The sequence below is a fragment of the Peromyscus californicus genome, unplaced genomic scaffold, assembly GCF_007827085.1.
Source record: "Peromyscus californicus insignis strain IS unplaced genomic scaffold, ASM782708v3 Scaffold_11__1_contigs__length_118956290, whole genome shotgun sequence".
NCBI classification, from domain to species: Eukaryota; Metazoa; Chordata; class Mammalia; order Rodentia; family Cricetidae; genus Peromyscus; species Peromyscus californicus.
In genome coordinates this window covers 96,494,085-96,507,737 of record NW_026294402.1, presented here as the reverse complement: position 1 = coordinate 96,507,737, position 13,653 = coordinate 96,494,085, and the positions used below count along the sequence as shown (strand labels likewise).

Sequence of the window (13,653 nt, the reverse complement as noted above, 5' to 3'; positions counted from 1 at the left end):
ATGAAGGGCCTGCCAGCTGTCCCCCAGTAATTCCTGCCACATCTTCTATCTTTCCCTTCTATCCAGAGGCAGGCTGAGGCAATGAATAATTTCAATGAATTCCCACTCACTGGCTAGCCTGAGAAAGGTCTCAGGTCCCCTGTCAAAGAGTGTTTAGCCCTTCCCAGCTCAGCCCTTCCATTTCCTTGTTCTCTCCTTTCCCTACTGTGTTTGTCTTCCTGGGTGCTCCTTCATCTCCCTCCAGTCCCACCCTCCTGGCCAGTGCTGGGATAAAGCCAATCGGTCCCTTGACAGGCTATCGGGAAGGTCTGCTGGGTGCAAGTGCTGTATGTGCAAGGGTGGTGGTCTCCTCTCAGAGTACTTTTCCCTGTGACATCCTAGAGTTCTGAAGGTCTCCCTGCCACTCTGAGGCTGTGTGAGTCTGAAGACTGGCCCTTCTAGTTCTGTCTGCTGGGTAGGGGACAGGTCTGGGGTGAAAACACAGTCATACACAAGAGGAGCCAGTTCAGTCTTGGTCTCCAAGTGAGTCCCGCCCTAACTTCTCTGTTCTGGGTCCTTTCCTACCTTGACCTCTGTCCCTGTCAAAGTCACAGGGAGTCGATTACTAGTAACATTCCATAGGTTATTAGCGGCAAAACAGCCCCCCATCTCATGTGCTGATGTCTCCCAGTGCCTGCCCATCTCCAAGTTTGTGACAAGTGGTCAGTTAAGTGTCTTAAATAACCAACGGATGAAAGCATTCATCCCTGCTTCTTGCAGAGAGCAGCTTTCTGCTATTTCTTAAGGCAATACTGTGTTCTAGGAAGTTTTTAAACATCACACAGATCTCTATACTAGCTTGAGAATGGGATGATTCCGTGCCCTTTGTTGCAGATAGAGGTTCCAGGATTTGGAGGTGTGAAGTGACGTGCTTATGTTCACACTCCAGCAAACAGCAGCTTTACAGACCCACTTTTCAGACCCACACACTACTTCAGCATGGGCTAGAGGACTTAGCCTGAACCCCTGAGGTAGCTGGTCTGGATCAGGGTCCAAGATCCTTTGTGTCTGCAATTCCAGGCGCTGGTGATTCCCATCTTGGTCATCTCTGCTCTACTGCACATTGCATAAAGTGAGCTGCTTGAGCAACAGACATTTATTTCTCACTATTCTGGAAGCTTGGCTGTACAAGATCAAGTTGCCTGTGCACAGCATCTGGGGAGATGCTTCCTGCTTTGCAGATGGCACTGAGAACAGAGAGAAAACAGGCTGCCTTCCCTCTCTTCTTGTAAGAGCACCTAGAAGCTCTGTCCTCCAGGATCTAATCACCTCCAAGAGGCTCCAGCTCTAAATACCAGTTGATTTTAGGGGACACAGGCATGCAGTCTGCTGCATTAGCATAGACCATTAGAAAACATCCCTCTGACCTTGATCCAGGGTTTCAGGTCAATCTTCTACTAACTTATGAGAAAGTTTAATGTGCCTGGCTACCCGCTGAGGGCCCCAAGGGCCTGTCCCTCCACCTTGGGACCTTATTCTTCTGTTATTACCTTTTGGCCCTGTATTGTGGTTTCTCCATTGCATTGAGGCAAAGCTTTCCACCCCCACCCCATATCAAACTCACCTCTTCAGCATCTTCCATGCTAATGAGCTCCTGATTTGCTACCACTGCCGCTGTGTTCGTAGCTTAATGGCACCGTGACTTACAGTCTGTGTCAAGATGCCTGCACAAGGCATCAATTTCAGCAAGTGTCATCATGAGTGACACGAGCATATGACACAACTAAGTGTCCCAACTGCACAGGCCATTACAGCTGGCACGGGGCCCAGGGAGGAAAGACTGGAAGACCTGTTTGGCTTCACATGCCCTAGGTGATGTAGAATTGAATGCCTCCTGGCCCATTTCCTCCACAGTCCCCATAACGACTCCATGGTCCTGGCCACTTCTGCCGCTACTCCAGACTTTCCCAGGCAAGCATGCTCCTGCTTTGTGAATCCTGGTGCGCTCTTTCCCCTCTGCCTTGCCTTCTCATCTGTGCATCTGCTTTAACCCCTCCTCTGAAGGCCTGTGTAGGTGCCGACTCCTCTGGGCAGCCTTCTCAACTCCCATTCACTTCCTTCTTCCTATCAAGAGAACAGGACACCTCTGCCTCTGCTGTAGAGCTTTCCCCAGCTCACAGCCCACTGTATCCTGCCTGACCCAACTCTCTTTGGGATCAGAGCCTGCATCCATACTGCAGTATCCTCCACAAAAAATTTAAAATGTAGTGAATATATGTTCTTTGATTATCAAAGTGTATGTGTGTGTGTGTGTGTGTGTGTGTGTGTGTGTGTGTATCACAAAATACTGATAAAACATCCAAAGTAATAATTACTGACAATGCAAACTCCTACTATTTTTCATTTTAGTTAGTATGACATATATATATATATATATATATATATATATATATATATATATATATATATAAAATGAAGTTCATAGTCTTTATACAGTTTCAGAATTCACTTCTAAAATATTTTCTAAGACACAATGTTAATGACCATGTTGAATTGTACTATACAAATGTTCCATGTTTGCTTAGTCAATATTCTCATATTAGATTTTTAAGTCCCTCCCTCCCTCCATCCTTCCCTCCTTCCATTCCTTCCTTATTTCCTTCTCTTCTTCCTTTCTTTACTCCCTATCTCCATTCCTTTCTTCTGCATTAGGAACAACACCGTGACAAACGTCCATGAACAAGTCTTTTCCCACATTTTCCTGCTTTTTCTTTGGAAGTCTTAACCTTTGAACAAGGGCTTTGAATATTTTTGAGATCTTCATCAAATAACTCTCCAGAAAACCTGCAAGAATCCCCACCGTAGAGGCCTGCCCTCAATTCCTTCCCTCTAATTAAGGATCACTTGTGGCAGTTGTTATTGTCACACCTTTGATCTTTGGGGCATTATTCCAGTAGGCTTTCAGCGAACAACATCCATTGTAACCAGCCATAACATCTGGAAGGCTTGTGCTGTGCACAGGAGAGAGAAAACACAAACATGAAAAGACCTAGAGTCAGACTTCAGAGAGTATTCAAACTGCTGCAGTGGATGGATGGATGGATGGATGGATGGATGGATGGATGGATGGATGGGAGAATGGGTAGATGAGTGGTTGTTTGGGTGTATAGGTTGATGGATGAGTTGGTGAGTGAATGGCAGGTGGATGGATGGATTGGTAGGTAGATAGGTGGATGGGTAGATACATGGATGAGTGGATGAATTAAGGATGGATGGATGGGTGGGTGGGTAGGTGGATGGATGAATGAATGGGTAGATGGATAGATGAGTGGATAGGCAGATAGAGTGATTGATGGATGGGTAAGGAAATGGATGGGTGGGTGGGTAGATGAGTGGGTAGAAGGACTGATATATGAGTGGGTAGATTGATGTATGTGTGAGTGAGTGGACTAATTGGTGGATGAATACATGGTTAGGTGGATGGGTGGTTAGCTGGATGGGTGGATGGATGGTTAGAGTCAGCATTCATGGTGTAAGCCCCCTGGGGAGCTCTGGTCACAAGAGCTAAGGGAGGAGTCATGCAGAGTCCTGTGCATGGTCCCTCACCACCACAACTAGTTTGCAATTCTGAGCCGCTGCAAAGAGACACATCTGCAGAGTGGGAGCATGCTGAGGAGGTAATGGGGGGGCATGGGTTAGGGATGATGCTCTGTGAACCTCTCTCTTCCTGAGCAGAAATGTGCTCAGCCCCTTCACTGTCAGCCTATGAGACAGGCAGACCTCCCTGAACCAGCTGCTCAGTTACACCTGCCTTGAGAAAGAGGCCCCGGATCTTAAGCAGGAGATGAATATTCATTGGCATGAACCTTTGCAAACTCATTTGGGGAAAAAAAATTAGATCAAGAGAAGTAATCAGATTATTAAAAAGAGAGTGCAAGGACAGAAGGCAGTGGTGGAGAGAAAAAACACATTTAAAATGCAAAGAGGGAGTCTCTTCCTGCGGAGCAGCGCTGACCTCCTGGACTATGCATGAAGAATAGTTAGACTCTCCTCCATTTGTGCTGCATAAAAATGTTTTCTGAGTCTTCCATTGAGAAGGGAGGCAATGGAGGCAGGGGGCACCCTCCACCTTTGAAAAATTATCAAATAATATTTTGAGGTTTCCGTCTTATCTTCCTTAGATATCAGGAGAAATTGCGAGAGCTAAAGAGGCTCTGGTGAGTGGTGAGTGACAGGTTAAAGGGCCCCAATAAAGATTAGATGGTCCACTATCTCCTGAGGAAATTGCATAAAAGTGGTTATTCCCTCTTGCTTCTATTAATTTCCTCTTCCTGGCTGCTTGGAGAAGCTTCATAACCTGATGCTGCAGACGGGGACGAGAAGCGCTTTCCATTATCTCAATCACTGCACTGTTTATGAGACACTTAATCTGTTTCTTTATAAAGTAATAGTACTGTAGGTGATGGATTCCGTGTCACTGGAAGGCTTCGTGCAGGGACGGGAGGAGAGGGGCGTTCTCAAGAGCATTGTAAGCAGCAGGCAATTTGTTACAGCTCTGAGGCGCTGAGAAGGTGGGGGGGGGCATTCCAAGGTGACCTTCTGCTAGAGATGACACGTGCCAGCCTCCTCGTGTTGCTGAAAGGGAGAGGGAAATGTGTGTTTTGCTTGGAGGATGGGAAGTATGTACGTGCTTAGGGGTAGAGCACTCAGTTCTCATCCCCTCCCTCTGCTGAAGCCAGGAATGGGGAGAGGAGATGTAGAGTGCATGTCTGCCCCTACCTCTGTTCTGCTAGCTTAGCCTCTGAACCTGATCACTTACAATGAAGGAAAGTAACCTCCCCCTTCTTAAAGAAGTAAGACAATTGTGGTCCGTCCCCTCCTGTGTCAGACATACAGCCCCATGTGATGGTGTCTTGCTATCTTCCAGGAATACACAGAGAAGTGCAAATGGCTCTTGACTTCCTACCAACCCTCATGATTATGATCAAGTACTCCTTGCCTAGGTCTTCTTTCACCTCCCCAATTCTCCCACCTCTTTCTTTCTTGCTTTGTTATCATCCCCTCTTCTGAATCTTTTGGTGTTGCTATTGGAGATAGTCTCCTGTATCCAAGGCTGTCCCTGAACTAGCTATATAGCTAGGGATGCTTCTGGACTTCTGATCCTCCAGCCTCCACATCCCAAGTGTTGAGGTTGCAGGCACGCACCACCCTGTCTGGTTTACGCAAGGCTGAGGGATCAAGCCAACAGCTTTATGCATGCTAGGCAAGTGTGTCTCATCCCTAGTCCTCCCGTTCTGAATCTTGTCTCTTAGGGAGATGCTTCACATGGTTCTCATCTTCTAAGGCTGCATTCCCAAAATGTGTGTGTCCTGGTAACTGGTCCCTGATGTACACACAAGCATAGATCTGCTTCAGAAGCAGTGTTCTGTTCTCTGTTTCACCCAATCAGAAAGGGAGTCCCTAAAGTCCCAAACCCCATTTGCATGTACAGCCCTATTCCTCTAACATAGCTCCTGGCTTCCAACAGGTCCTCAGCAAACAGTGGCTGAATGGCAGTGCTCATCATCATAGTGATGACTGGATCATGATTCTCTATAGAGGAAGAAAACTAGTTTTTGAAATATCAAGTCAGAGAGCTGTTATCTACCTCAGAAGTGTTCACACATGGCTAACTGTAGCTGGAAGTTTTCCTGTGTCCCGCCTAGTCTGCAGCTGCTCAGACCCAAGTAAATACATAGAGGCTTATATTAATTAAAACTGCTCAGCCATTAGTTCAGGCTTATGACTGACTAGCTCTTACACTTAAACTCAGCCCATTTCTGTTCATCTATATATTGCCACATGTTTTATGGCTTTACCTGTGTGCCATTACATGCTGCTCCCTGGACAGCAGGCTGGTGTCTCCTAACTCAACCTTCCTCTTCCCAGAATTCTCCTTGTCTGCTTATCCCACTTATACTTCCTGCCTGGCTACTGGCCAATCAGCATTCTATTTGTCAACCAATCAGAGCAACACATATTCACAGCATACAGAACATCCCATAGCAGCTAACAGTATTTCATTGTTATTCTTTTTTTTTAAAAAAATAAATCAGTCATCTCTCTTTCACTCTCTTTCTTCCTTTCCACGTGTGTGTGTGTGTGTGTGTGTGTGTGTGTGTGTGTGTGTGTGTGTGTGTGTGTGTACATATGTTCATGTTGGGGCACATGCATGCTATGGTGCTCAAGTGGAAGTCAGAGGGTAGGAGGGTAACCTGGAATGTTAGTCCTCAGCTTCTCCTTTGGCTGAGGCAGAGTTTCTTACTGTTTTTCCTCTACATGTGGCAGGCTAGCTGAGATCCTGGGAATTCTCCTCTCTCTGCCTCTCATCCTTCTGCAGGAGTACTGGGATTGTGTTCCAGGAGCCAAACTCAGGCCCTCATACTCGTACAGTGGGCATTTGCCCACTCAGCCATGCTTACCCAGCCTGGCAGGCCCTTCACATTCATTTCTTTGGTCTATATGTCTATATAGTTTTTGCCAGAATTGACTCAAATGTTCCACTTATCACTTCTAATTAGAGCTGCCTTTTCTCAAGGGAAGCCTGCTTTTCTCACTTATTGTTCTTAGTAAAAAACAATGGTGTCAACATCTCCTTCTGATTAGTGGCATCTGATACAAGATGAGTTTAAAAGGTTTTGTGGACTAGCCTGCCACTTTAACTATTATTTAACGCATAAACTATATGAGAAAATACTGTGCCAGCAGGATTACAAGTTCACAATCCCAAAGTTCAGTGCATGGATTTAGAAAGACTGTCCTTACAAGTTAGAGACTGCCTGTTCACAGATTCCATTAAAATATTAACACATGGAATGTGAGTATTTTGAAATTATAGGTAGAATGTATCTTATAATGATTCACTAATCACCCAGACAGGAACAGCCTAGGCAGGAACACAGCTTTCCCACTTGTTTCTAAGACTTCAATGCCTTCATTGGGGCTCCTAATGTCTATTCAGACTTTGAATTGTAAAGTCATTTAAAAAAAAACCCTTGGCTTTCAAAAGAGTTTGTGGAAACTGGGTTGAGGGAGCTACCCTGGTGTGGTACACATGGGTACCAGCTGTGCCACGTATTTGAGTTTATTAAATGCTGCTGGCCTGTGAGTTGTGAGCAGTATAGATAGATACTTTATATAGATGAGCAAACCGAGGCTCTGAGGGGTGCTATAACTCACAGGTGTTCACTTTGGTAAAATCAGCAAATCTAGAAGGCAGAGCTAAATCTAGAAGGCAGCCATAGGCCAGATCTCAATTCCATGGGGACTATAGACTCAGGTCTTTCCAAGACCTCTTTCCTCCAGCTGTTTCTGGACCACTCTCTGTGGTCCAGCTTGTGGGGTTCTGGGGGAGATATCTTAGTAAGAAAAGTACTTGCTGTATAAGCACAGTCCCTGAGTTCACATCCCTAGAACCCACATAATAAAAAGCAGGGTACAGTGGCACATGTCTGTAACCTCAGTGATGGGCCAGGGGCAGAGACAGGAGGATCCCTGGAACTCATAGACTGGCCAGCTTAGCAGAATTGGTGAGCTCTATGTTCAGGAAGAGACCCTGTGTTAAAAAAATAAATAAAGTGGACAATGATTGAGGAATACACCTAATTTTGACCTCTTATCTCCACAAGTACATGTGTACACGTTAATGTACAAATAGTGCACTTACACCTGCATACGCCACAGAGAGGGAGGGCGGTACATACACCTCACACATAATAAATAAATGAATAGTTCAGCTTTTACCCTCTCCCCTCTAGTTCCTTTCCTGGGGCATCCTTCAAATTCAGAGACCTAGTCGCCCAGAGCAGAGGCCTCCCATTCCTTCATCAGAAATCTCAGAGAAAGGCATTTTCAAATCCCCCTTCCACTTGTGGATATCAGGATGACTGTTTATGCTGTTAACTTATTAAATGTAACGCAAGGTGGCTTTTAAGTGCTGAGAAGAAAGTGAAAACACTTTGTTCTTCTTGGACCAGTACATTAAGAAAATTACAGTGTGGCAGGGACTGAATATGAATGCATGAGTAGTCACCAGCTCCCTCCCCTTTCCAGGAAGGCATCCTGCTGCATGGAAGCAGTTGAGGCTGCAGAACCCGGCAGGGTAGGAACACCAGAGACTCAATGCAAAGGGGTGCACTCTTATCCAGGAGAGGAGTAAGACATAGAGAAAGGAAAAGGGCAAGGCAGACGGGGAGAGACCCCAGTGAGTGGGCTCAGAATGGTGGATTAGTAAGCCAGATTTTAGGCTGCCCCAAGTATGGTAGTTGATGTTTTTGCTTGAGGTTTTATTGATTGATTGACTCTTTTGTTTGAAAATTCAAACATTCTTTTTCTTGCTACGGAGATTTTCTTTTGAATGTGTTAACATGGGTCAGTGAGTGGCCTATTTCTGACGTGGGTTACAACGGCAGTTATTGTTTGCCCATCAGCTGTGAAACAGCAGTGTATCCAGTGTGTTCCAGGGAGTGTGAATCCTAGGGGATGCACTGCAGAGGAGGCCTTCTTGGGAAAAAAAAGAAAGAAAAAGAAAAACGAAGCCTAGCATTGAAGACTTCACTTTCTGAAGTTCTGAGACATTCTGCAGTAAACCATTAAGTTTATTCTTTATTTTTAGGTCCATATTTTCTGTAAGTAATAGGCATTGAAAATGCAAAGAACTTGTATTCCATGGAATGCAGTTGGCTTACACCATTCGGGAATATTCCATTTCACAGAAGTTTGCTCCAGTCTGCAGTGGGCTCCCATCCAGCGCACATCCAGTGTAACTTGAGACTGTCTCCTCACTTCAAGTGAGCAGCTGATGGAGGAATCGCCACACAGGAGACTATTCTTTCTTCCTGTCTGGGCAGGAAAGTGGTAGATGTTTTGGAACTAGTTTACATGTGTACCACCACCATCATTTCTCCTGCAGAGTGATCCTGTGAATGTTTTTAACCTCTCCATGTCCCAATTTCCTCATTAGCAAAATGGAGATAATAATAGCCACCCCATAGAGTAATGTACGTAAAACACTTAACAAGGCAAGCTAACAGATGGTGGCTACTGCTATTATTAAAGAATCCTCTGTACTTTCCAGGAGGGAACAATATATTTGAGAAGATGAGCTTCATGTAAGTGGAACTTTTACAACAGCTCTGTTCAGGCGACAATCACATCGTACTATATAATAGTGTCCTGGCTAGTTTTATGTCAACTTGACACAGCTAGAGTCATCAGAGAGGAGAGACCTCAATTGAGAAAATGTCTCCATAAGACCTATAGGCAAATCTGTGGGGCGTTTTTCTTAGTTAGTGATTGATAGGGGAGGGCCCAGCCCATTGTGGGTGGTGTTATCCCTGGGCTGATGGTCCTGGATTCCATAGGAAAGCAGGCTGAGCAAACCATGAAGAGGAAGCCAGTAAGTAGTACCCTTCCAGGGCCTCTGCATCAGCTCTTGCCTCCAGATTCCTGCCCTGTATGAGTCTCTGCCCTCACTGCTTTTGATGGTGAACTGTTATATAGAACTGTGAATGAAATGAACCCTTTCCTCCCCAAGTTGCTTTTGGTCATGGTGTTTCAACACAGTAATAGACACCCCAACTAAGACAAATAGTGTGGTCACAGTGGATCCAAAAGTCCTAGAAAGCAACTTGTGGCCCCTGCAGCAGGGTCTCAGAAGGTGTGCAGTGAATATTTGTTGAATGGATTAGTGAGGTTTGTAGGGAATCCAAACAAGTTGACTGGGCCGTAAGTTTGACCCCAGGGATACAGGGAGAAGCAGGGACTGAAGTGATAAAGACAGTCCTTGGGGAAATAGGGACAATGGGGTTGTAATTTTGGGAGATCAGTAAGGATAAGACCAAGTGTTCCAGATCTCAGTAGATGAGACATGGCCACAGCTTGTGGGACAATGTGGAAACAAGCATTGCATGGCATGACTCTTAACAGCCTGGCTCTTCAAGAAACTAGAAGAGATAACCATAATGAGAACAAGCCAAGTAAGCACCAAGCGATGTCAGTTGTTCCCAACCTTTCCTGTTGCTGCATGAATGAAAGGTGACTCCAAGCACATGACACAAGCTGCCTGCAAAGCCCCCCTTTTACTTGCCCTGTCCTAGAAAGCATATAAAAATGCAATTAAGGTAGAGTGATGCTGTTAAGGCAGTGACCTTGAAATCACTTTAATTTTTCTTTAAAGAATTGAATTGCTTGTGAATTCTAATCCTTTAACCATCATTCATAGCAAATGCTAGTAAACACATCTCAGTGCCCCTCATGTTTGCTGCAATATGACATTTAAGAATCAGAAGTCTGGTCATTGACTACAGAGACCCCTTTTTATCTGAGACTATGGGGTTCCATTCCTTCATCAAGTGTTCAGGGAAAGACCCTAACTGTTAAGGCAGGAGAAAAGGCTAGACATTTGTGTCCCAGACACCAGCCACACATTTGAATCATCTTACCAATAAAATCTCTTGATGTACCTAAGAGGGGAAAATCAGAGAAGGGCCATTGTCAAGATGTTTGGAGAACTGAGATATTAAGCAGGTTTCTTGCATCTGAGATGCTCACTCTGTGCATCTTGGTGTGAAGAGGTAACTCAGCATCCTTTTGTTTTAGGATGGCAAAACTTTCATTTTCATTTTCAGGGAAGGGTATCTGGTTGCCATTCTTCCATTAACTCTTACATGATCTTTGTGTTGTAGCCTGTCCTGCGGGGACCTTCAAGGCCAGCCAGGAAGCTGAAGGCTGCTCCCACTGCCCCTCCAACAGCCGCTCTCCTTCAGAGGCATCTCCCATCTGCACCTGCCGGACTGGTTATTACCGAGCAGACTTTGATCCCCCAGAAGTGGCGTGCACTAGTAAGTGTCTAGTAAAGGCTGTGGGCTGGGGAGTCTGATTCCTTGACTATACAAATGGTGGACCTGGAACAGGGGAGAGAGCAGGTAGGTCATCCTTCCAAGGAAATGCAAAGCTGGGGTGCTGGCCGAGGTGCTGAAATGGAGGGCTCTCTTTTCTCAGCAGCATACTATTGGTTTAGATTGCACTCTTTCATGATCCTCTTCCCAATGTGAGAGCCCTCCTCTCACACACCCCTAGGACAACTTCTTCCCACGAAAATTTAAAACTGCCTATCTAGAATTCTTTGTGTGCAAAATCAAGATCTACTCGCATATCGCAATAACTTGTAACTCTTACAGTTGCCTCCTCCAAGATGCCCCTGCCTCCTGGTCCCTGCAGTTGAAAAATCACTCTGCAGTGTGTCTTCTCAGTGTCTGCTTCCCTGGAAGTTCTCATAGGTTTATTAACTGTCCATTTACTTTGTAATTGTCTTAGATACCAACTGAAAGTCCTTGAGTATCAGGTCTAAATATTCATCCCCTTTGTCCCTTGTAGTGGCTAACATCTGAGCTCTAGCCAAATGACAAGACCAGAAGTCTGACTACAGTGTCCCTCTCAGTGCACTAAACTCTAGAAACTGGTGGTTAATGTGTCAGCTATATCCACTCTCCCATTATCTGCTGTGGAAAGAAAAAACAGCCATTCTTCTAAAAGCAGAGGAACGGCTGTACTCTCCAGGCAGGGAGAGGATAATTTCCCTCTGGTCTGCTCTCCCATAAGCACAGGAGGCAGGGAATGCAGTTCTTCCTGAGCAGCACTTACACACCTTTTCCCTCTCTAAGTGCCAAAGCCCTGAAGTAGGGATGATCTCGCCTCTCAGTATTCCCATTGCATTCTGGGATCAATACTGCAGGTTAGCCTGTAATCAGACCAGAACTTTCTTCTGCACTAGATGCTTTGGTGTGGCTCACTGTGAGCAGGCACCTCCCCTTACACCCCTAAGACCGGTTCCCTCTCAGCCCAGTGAAGAGGCCCACAGAGGTATATTTCACACACACTTATAGTTTGATGGACAGGGGAAAAAATCACTGGACTGGGTAGAAGAATTTCTCAGCCCTGGCCTTGTAGCATTTGTAACCTTTGCTGGGTGCAGAGGAGAAATGAAAGCGTCTTCTAGATCAAGGTCCTGAGCTCAATCGATGCTTATAGATTTGAGCTGAGGAAAAACTCATCGTCTTGTAAACTGATTTTCCCTGCCTTCCTTCTCAGGTGGGTGGAGATTAACAGAAATGATTCCTCTCCTGCTGCCCCAAGTTCCCATCTTTCAGTGGTGGTGTCTCCTCCTCTGATTTTAAGAGCCCTCCCCCCCCCCGCCCCATGGCAGTCTTCCATGGGCCCAAAAAGCAATATTTAATACACTTCTTTAAATTCCATTAGGGATGCTAGATCACTATACTCTCTGGGTGGCCAGACCAAACACCAGTCTGCACAACAGCCAAAGCATCCACCCAGCCTCTGGCAGCTTCTCTCCTAAAATCACTGCTCTTGTGTTTCTGCTCACAGAACTTCCCTCTGGCCAGGTTTTCTCTGCAGATCAACTCATCCATATGGGCCCTTAGCATCCCACTTCAGGAGACAAATTGTCAGCTCATGAAACCTCATGATAAGGCTATCTGGAAGAAGTCAGGTCAATGGCCAGGGGCTCATAATGTCAATGTGTTTCTGTCTTCTCCCACTTATTTACCAAGGCTTATCTTCTGGCCCCCTTCCTGACAGGCATGAGTCTATGGGAAAATAGGAACATTCCAATGTCCCTAGTTTGACCATGGAAATGCCTCACTCCATACTACCCATATCCCAAGACCATCTTTAAGTTAGATCACACAGGCTTTTCCCTCCTGCCTCTGGTCCAGCTATCTCTGGAATATTCACCAGTGGTGTTCCACCATACTCTCCCCTTCTTATTTAGATGGTGAGGGAGCATGCCACCCCAACTGTTGCCCCTTTACACAACCCCTTTTCTTGTGCCTTCAGACATAGAGAGAAGGCTCAAACTAGAAACTGCCACATCAAAGCACACATGACTGTGGCAAGGAGGGCCATGAACAGCTCCTGGACACGTTGCCCCTCATCCTGGAGGGGCAAGCACTTGGGGAGGAGACTCAGGGAGGCAGGACATGGGTACAACACAATGCTAGGCAAAACATGTATAAATAAAGCTACAATTTCCCTGAGCCTCATTATATATTTGATTTATTGTGTGCCAGGGAAGTACTGTATGAAAAAGTCAATTTGTTGGCTTTTATATTCTCATTAGGGTTTCCTTTAAAAGCATTCTAATTGGAGGTGCCATCTGTTCTCTTAAAAAGGCACGGCACATCACCACAGTAAATAATTTTTCAGATACAAGGAGAATATCTAGAGCTGTTGAAGAAAGGCACAGCCCTGTACTGTGGCCTTGAGGCTCCTCACTAGCCCAGCAGGTCTAGTGAGACAAGTATGCAGGAGGCTGAGCCCAGCTGGAGAGGCTGGTGGAGGCTTGGGCCTGGGAGAGCTGGTTCATCTTGTAAAACCGAGGCTTCATCTGTCCTAGCAGGAAACAACCATAGGCTGCCTGGGTACTAAAGATAAAGAAGATTTGTCTTTATAAATGTATGGAGACAATGAGCACCTGCCATGGCCTGGTGCTGTGAACAAGAGGAGAAAGCAGGTAGGAGAGTCCAAGAGCCGGCCAATGTTGAAGGACCTCAGGTCTAGCTTAAGGCCATTGTCTTCAAGTGAGATTACATCAGCAATCCACTCCTTCCTATAAAA

At 45.7% G+C, this 13,653-nt stretch overlaps 1 protein-coding gene across 2 annotated transcripts in view; it reads left to right on the top strand.

The window, feature by feature from the left end:
* The window catches only part of Ephb1 (EPH receptor B1), a 448,378-nt gene that overhangs the window by 284,790 nt on the left and 149,935 nt on the right, over positions 1-13,653 (top strand). For both annotated transcript variants that reach the window (XM_052718325.1, XM_052718319.1), the window contains one exon: positions 10,704-10,859. In XM_052718325.1, the coding sequence (XP_052574285.1) occupies positions 10,704-10,859 (156 nt within the window). The remainder of the gene's footprint in view (positions 1-10,703; positions 10,860-13,653) is intronic.